The sequence below is a fragment of the Ovis canadensis genome, chromosome X (assembly GCF_042477335.2).
Source record: "Ovis canadensis isolate MfBH-ARS-UI-01 breed Bighorn chromosome X, ARS-UI_OviCan_v2, whole genome shotgun sequence".
Taxonomy (NCBI): Eukaryota; Metazoa; Chordata; class Mammalia; order Artiodactyla; family Bovidae; genus Ovis; species Ovis canadensis.
The window spans coordinates 47,253,028-47,260,064 of record NC_091727.1 but is presented as its reverse complement, the minus strand read 5'-3'; the positions used below and the strand labels follow the sequence as shown (position 1 = coordinate 47,260,064).

General features: G+C 35.7%; 1 protein-coding gene across 1 annotated transcript; it reads left to right on the top strand.

The window, feature by feature from the left end:
- Nucleotides 1–1,230: 1,230 nt before the first annotated feature.
- SPIN4 (spindlin family member 4) lies at nt 1,231–5,461 on the top strand. The gene has a single exon (XM_070289945.1). It carries the CDS (start codon nt 1,794–1,796, stop codon nt 2,541–2,543), a length of 750 nt encoding a protein of 249 aa, XP_070146046.1. The 5' UTR covers nt 1,231–1,793; the 3' UTR covers nt 2,544–5,461.
- The last annotated feature ends 1,576 nt before the right edge of the window (nt 5,462–7,037 follow it).

Here is a 7,037-nt window from a genome sequence, read left to right as displayed (position 1 = left end):
TTTCTGCTTTGCCTCTCTTTCCTGTTTTCCTACATTTCTAGAAGAATTATGGCCTCTTTAACCCATAATGATGAGACCTTCTCTTCTCGCCAGTAAAGAGTAGAAGAATGAGAATGAGGAGTCTATACTTCCCTGGTTTATATTGCCGTCTTGTAAATTGTATATAGGAATAGACATGCAGACATTCTCATTTAATCCTGATAAAAGACCTTTGACTTGAAATAGGTGAAATTATAAATACTTTCTTTTCTAGTTTTCATATTTTCCATATGAACATGTAGTAATTTTATAATCAGAAAAAACTGCAAATATGTACTACAAAAAACTTAATTTTTTTTTCTTTCTCTACAAAATTGGGGGTCACAATTCTGCTTCAACATCCTGCTTTTTCACGCATTGTTCTTATATATAGATCTCCATGTCATTAAATATTCTTTGAAAAAAATTGTTTATACTAGCTCAGTAAATATATATATGAGGATAAGTTAGTTTTATTCATTTTCAGAATATTTAAGATAGATAACAGAAGATCTTTACAAAGGAACATTATAGAACAATTAAAAAAATGTTTCCAGAGTATTTAATAACTCTGGGGAAAGTTCATGATATGAATTTAAAAAGAAGCTGTAAAGATATGAAAGTTGCTCCCAATTTTGTGAAATACAAGCATAGATTTATTGAATTATCAGAAGTGTTAACATTTTGGCATATATCTAGATGGTAAGATTAAGGTTAGTGTCGGTTTTTATTTCACTGAATTTCAGAAAATCTCCACAGTGTTAGTACATTTATTTTGCATTCAGAAAACTATACATAAAAAAGCATTATCATGATTGACCAAGTAGAAAATATAAAGGAGATTTTGGATCAAGATGGTGGACTGTACAACATCATTTACTTATCCTAAAAAAAAAAAAAATTGTATGGACAAAATCTATGTGTATGTTGAGTATTATTTTTTTAAAAAGCTTTGTGAGGAATTCCTGGAAGATAGAAAGCAGATGGAGAGGCTGTGGAGGAGGGTAGTGGGTGACAGACGGCCAAAGAGTAGGAGGAGGGGAGCCAGACAGTCTGGCTTGGATTTGAAGGAAGCAGTCGGGGGACGCGTGAGGAAATGAACGAGTGAGAGCCTGAGACTGTGTGGACGAAAGCAGTGAGAGCACTAACCCGCCCTGCTGCTGCTGCTGCTGGCTGAGCGGAAGGCGGAATGGCGGGGGCGGGGCCGAGGCTGAGGCTCTGGCGGGCTCTGAGGGGTCGGGTTCCCGAAGCGGCAAAAACCCTGGCGCCAGAGTTAGGCCGAGCAGAGAAACATTGCTAAACCGAGGCCGCGCGGACTTCTCAAAGAACCGCCGCCACCGGCGACTTTGGCGCTGCAGCCATCCTCTTATCTCTTTCCCGTCCTCTCCTCCGTCGCCGTTCCGCATCCATCGCACCATCGATAACAGCTAAGTGGTCAATTCTGGGGACTTAGGGTTGGGACTCGGGGCGGGCTCAAGGCGCGGACAACACACGCAAGCCCGCCATCTCCAGCGGCAACCGCCACTGCTTGCAGATACCTCTCTGGAGCGGGAGAGAATACTGTCAAGAGGCCCCCTCTGTTTTAGTGCCCAGATTTAGAGCGTTTCTGCCAAGCCTTAGTGAGAGTCTTGCCTTTCGGGAAAGGAGGAGAACGGACAGGACAGGATCTTTTTTTGGGAGATCACGAAAAAAAGATCTCATACTGGATACTGTTGACTTTTTGTTAGTTTAATCTAGCAAGTGGCAACGTTGCTGAGCCTCCTTAAACCCTAGCCATGTCGCCCCCAACAGTGCCTCCAATGGGCGTAGATGGTGTGTCCGCATACCTGATGAAGAAAAGGCACACCCACAGGAAGCAGCGGCGCAAGCCCACTTTCCTCACCCGTAGGAATATCGTTGGCTGCCGCATTCAACACGGCTGGAAGGAAGGCAACGAGCCTGTGGAGCAGTGGAAAGGCACCGTGCTTGAGCAGGTTTCCGTGAAGCCCACTCTCTATATCATCAAATATGATGGCAAAGATAGTGTGTATGGGCTAGAACTGCACCGAGATAAGAGAGTTTTAGCGCTAGAGATCCTTCCTGAGAGAGTGCCAACTCCTCGCATTGATTCGCGCCTGGCAGATTCCCTGATTGGCAAGGCCGTAGGTCATGTGTTTGAGGGTGAGCACGGTACGAAAGATGAATGGAAGGGCATGGTCCTGGCGCGAGCTCCTGTGATGGACACTTGGTTTTACATCACCTATGAGAAAGATCCAGTCCTTTATATGTACACACTGCTGGATGACTACAAAGATGGTGACCTGCGCATCATTCCAGATTCCAGCTACTATTTCCCTGCAGCAGAACGGGAGCCTGGAGAAGTTGTCGACAGCCTTGTGGGCAAGCAGGTGGAGCACGCCAAAGATGATGGGTCCACGAGAACCGGCATTTTCATCCACCAAGTTGTGGCCAAGCCATCTGTTTACTTCATTAAGTTTGATGATGATATTCACATTTATGTCTATGGTTTGGTGAAAACACCCTAAAGAATCATTATACTATTGCAGAAGTTGTGGAACTATTAAATGTAAAATATGTTGTGTGAACTTTTGAGAACAGTCTTGGTGTCAGAGGTTAAAGAAGTTATTAATTACTGTGCACCAAATTTACATTGACTAGTTCCACAATTTTGCCCCGAGTATACTTTGGTACTTTTTATATTACCTTTTTCTGTAATAAAATTTTTAAATAAGATGCTAATAGAAAATTGAAAAATATTCATAAAATTTCAACAATGGAAAACTAGATAAAGAAAAATAAATGGTGTATACACACTATATCTTCCCCTCCTCCATTCTCTGCCTTACCATTTTTTTTTTTTCTCCCCAGGTAACAAATGTTAAGAACATAATTTATATCCTTCCATGTTTTCTCCATTTTCCTAAAGGAAATTTGTTGTCTTTTCTACAGAAACAGCAAGCCACATTATTTCTCTGTAATTGCTTTTCTCACTTAACATATCCTTCTGGTCAGTAACTATAGATATCTCTCTATCTCTCCCATGCCTTTGTCTCTTTTCCATCTCCCCCTGGAATTTATTTCTATATATGGTATAAGACAGAGGTCCAACTATGCATTGTACTTATATTGAATGCTTGATTGTACCATCACATTTGTTAAATGAATGACTCATTTCCCTTTTCCATTTCTCCTTGTCTTCCTTCTTTCTAACAGCTGCATACACAGTACATACTTATTTACCAAAATGATACAATTTATGTACCATTACATTTTTGATGGTCTTTTAAGTTATTTTCTTCTTTTTTTCCACCATAGCACTGCTATAATACATACTGATGCTTTTATTTCTATAGAGTAGCTTCCCAGAAATTGGACTGCTAGGTAGGTGTATATTTAATTTTAAGAATTACTACAAAATTGCCATCCAAAATGAAAGTGATCATTTTCCAGCATCTCCTACAGCAGCACATTTTAGCATTTGCAAACCTGAATGGTGAAAAATTACATAGCATTGTCTCTTTAATTGACAAACTCAATGAGTGTTTTGTTTTTATCTTTTACCATTTGGAATTTTTGTGATTGCTAATTCTTAACTTTTGCTCATTTTCTATCAAATAGTTGATCTTTTCCTTATAAATCTGTAGTAATTCTAAATATATTTTCTATATGGTGCTTATTAGTCAGTTGTAGCCCACATGTGTTATGATTTTCTCCTTTCTATCATTAATATTGACGTTATTGATATCTTTTTTACTGTACATTTTTTTTAATTTAGATAGATTCCTATCTCCTTTTAAGCTTTTATGTTTCTTGTCTTTTTCAGCTGAATGCTCCCACCCTTAGTCATACAAATATTTACCTACATTCTTTCCACATTAAAGCCCCCTCAACGTGTCACTAATAACTATGATCCATCAGGAATTTATTTTTGTGTATGGCATAAGATAGATGTCCAACTACACATTTTCTTCATGTTGTATACTTGGTTATGCTATCACATTTATTAAATAAATCACCCATTTTCCAGTTTCTGAACCAGTATCACATTATTTTAATTGTACTAGCTTGACCATAAACTTTGGACTTTGGTAAAGCAAGTCCCCTGTCACTAGTTGTTTTTTTTTCCTTTTATGTAATTTGTCCTAGACATTCATTCTTTCATATGAAATTGTCAGCATTCTTTCCACTTTTTAAAAAAAGTGTGATGTCTTAGAACTGTATTACATTTCTGTATTTCTATTAGAGGATGATTTTAATAGTGATATTAATTGTAAATACTTGAGAATTTTGGTACATCATTAAAATCTTTTGGTTGTATTTTTGTAATGTTCTTCATATAGGTTCATCACATATGATTAAATTTATCTCTAAATATTTTTGCAGTTTTTGTCACATTTTGAAATGTTATCTTCCTCCTCATTTGTATTTTTGGAAATATATACAAACTAGAGTTATTTTCCTTCTATTTTCATCTTACAAAGTCCTCTGAATTATACTGGGTCTTTTAAATAGAATATTTGGGACTTTTTAGATATAAAATCATCTCACCTGCAAATAAAGATCATTTTATTTCTTACAATGTTTATATTAATTATCATTACATTATCTGGATTCTCAAAAAAATGTTGAATAATGATTATGACAGACATGCCTGTCTGGTTCTTAATTTTCATGGATTTGTCTTTAGTATTCTCTTTTAATATGACATTTACTGTTGGTTATTGGTAAATAGTCATTAACCATTAACATGTTTAGGGAATTTCATCTTTTCCTGTTTCACTTAGCATTATTACTAAAAGTGGCTCCTGAAGTTTATCAAATATTTTTCAGTGTCTATTGATAAAATAGTATGATTTTTTTCCTTTAATTTGTGGGTATAATGAATTAGAGTGGTAGGTATTTGATATTGAACCAAATTTGTGTATCTGGAATAAATCCCACTTGGTGTAATAATCACGGTGTAATAATCATCTGATATATTGCTTGATATTATTAATTAATATTTTATTTAGTATTGTATTTACATTTCAAAGTGAAATTGTATTTTACAAGTTTTGTTATTAAAATTGTGCTAGCTTTTAAAAATGAAATTACAAGTTTTCAACCATTTTACTGTGTCCTGGAGTAGTTTAAATAGCCCTAGAATTATTTATTCTTTAAGAACTAGCTAGCAATGAGCTATAAAAACAGTCTAATCCTGGTGACAATTTCAGTGGTAGATCTTTAATCCACTTTTTTATCTCTTCAATGATAATTGGTTTATTCAAGCTTTCTGTTATAAAGGAATGTATATTCCTCTGTGAAATACAAAATTTAAAGTTTTTTCTGTTACAGGCTTCTTGCTTGTATTATTCCGATGCTTTATGTCTTTGTGTGTTGTATATGCATACATCTTAGATATGTTCAGTTTTGAAAACATTGTAATAAAACCATCTCTGACTGTTTTAAATTCACTTTGAATTTTATTTTGAAAAATGAAAACATAGTATGGAAAGTATGAAAGACATAAGAAACATCTATTTACTTTCACTTAGAATTAGCAAATGTCAACATTTGGCATATTTGCAAAATATAAAGTTTCCTTCCTCTGCAGAGAGAGACTCTATCATGAATTTAGCAGGAATCTTGCTTATGTTTTATAATTTATTGAAAATATACCATAGTTGATAATAGTATTGATTTCTGTGTTTAAAAAAATTCAACATGAATAGTAAACTTTAAATTATATGAAATTTCTTTTAGTTTTTGTTGTAGGAATCTTCTTTTTGTTTCCAACTGGGAAATGAATTGCAACTTCAAAAATAACAGTAACACTGACCTTAGAATGCAAGTTTCTGTTCGAGGTACTTTTGCCACTCCTGATACCCAGGCTTGGCCCTAGCCACAACACTGGCAGTTGACTAAAAAAGACAAAATTTCACCCCTCACGGACATTTTATCCTGACTGTAGTGAGGCAGCTATCCACCACCCACCACTGACCTCAAGATTAGAAATAGACCTTATATTTTTCCATGATAATATTGGAGTTACCCTACTTTCTGACACTCAGAATTAGGGCTGCCCCCAATCCTGGAGCTGTTTAAAGAGTTTGGGAGAAAGCAGTGGACAAAACAAAAAGCTTCCTTTAACACATGGCCTTTTATCTTTCAAGTAACCTTCAGGCAAATAACAAGATGTAAGATGGGCACAAAATACTACAAAACAACATAAAAAGAGTGTGATAAATTTCATTAAAGGTTTAGATGAGTGAATATGTACTAAGTGACAAACTATATAGTTTGTCTTTAGACTACAACAAAAAATACAACTATATATACATTTTAGATATATAATGTTGTTTCCTAGCCCCTGCTCTCTCACTTGGCCCCAAGCCCTGAACCAAACATTATATTATTCCATGATGACATTGGACTTTTAACATATAGTAAAAGAGTGAGGCTCAGCCCTGGCCTAGAACCTGGAAACAGAGCAGTGAACAGTCTAAACAAAATCATTGTTATTTTAAGGGAGATAGAAGACATCCATGACCACCTTTATACCCCTGACCTTTAGGACTTATATTGTCTCATCATGATTTGGAAATATCCCACAACTTTTTAGTCAGATCAAATTTTCACTCTGGGTCTAACTCTGTTTTAGAAGTTAAATATACAGCAGTGAGCAAAATATGGAACTACATCTTAGTGGGAAGAAGATAGAAAAAAAATTCAATGTAGAATTCTGTGTTCACCATCTATGTATTTATCCCCTAACTTTCTGGCCTCTTCAACTAGAACTAAATTTCAGATTATTTCATGATAAAATTGATATCATACCTGCTTGCTTTGAGTCAGAGGGAGGCTCAACCTTGACCAGACAGTGAATAAAAACTCTATTCTCTTGAAACTTACATACATTCTATTGGGAAGAGACAGACTGTCATTCCCTTCTTCTTGGACCAACAGTCTAGAATCAGGTCTTTAATTCTTTCTTGTTGATAGCAGAGTTCTCTCAAATTCTGACACTAAATCAGAGGCAA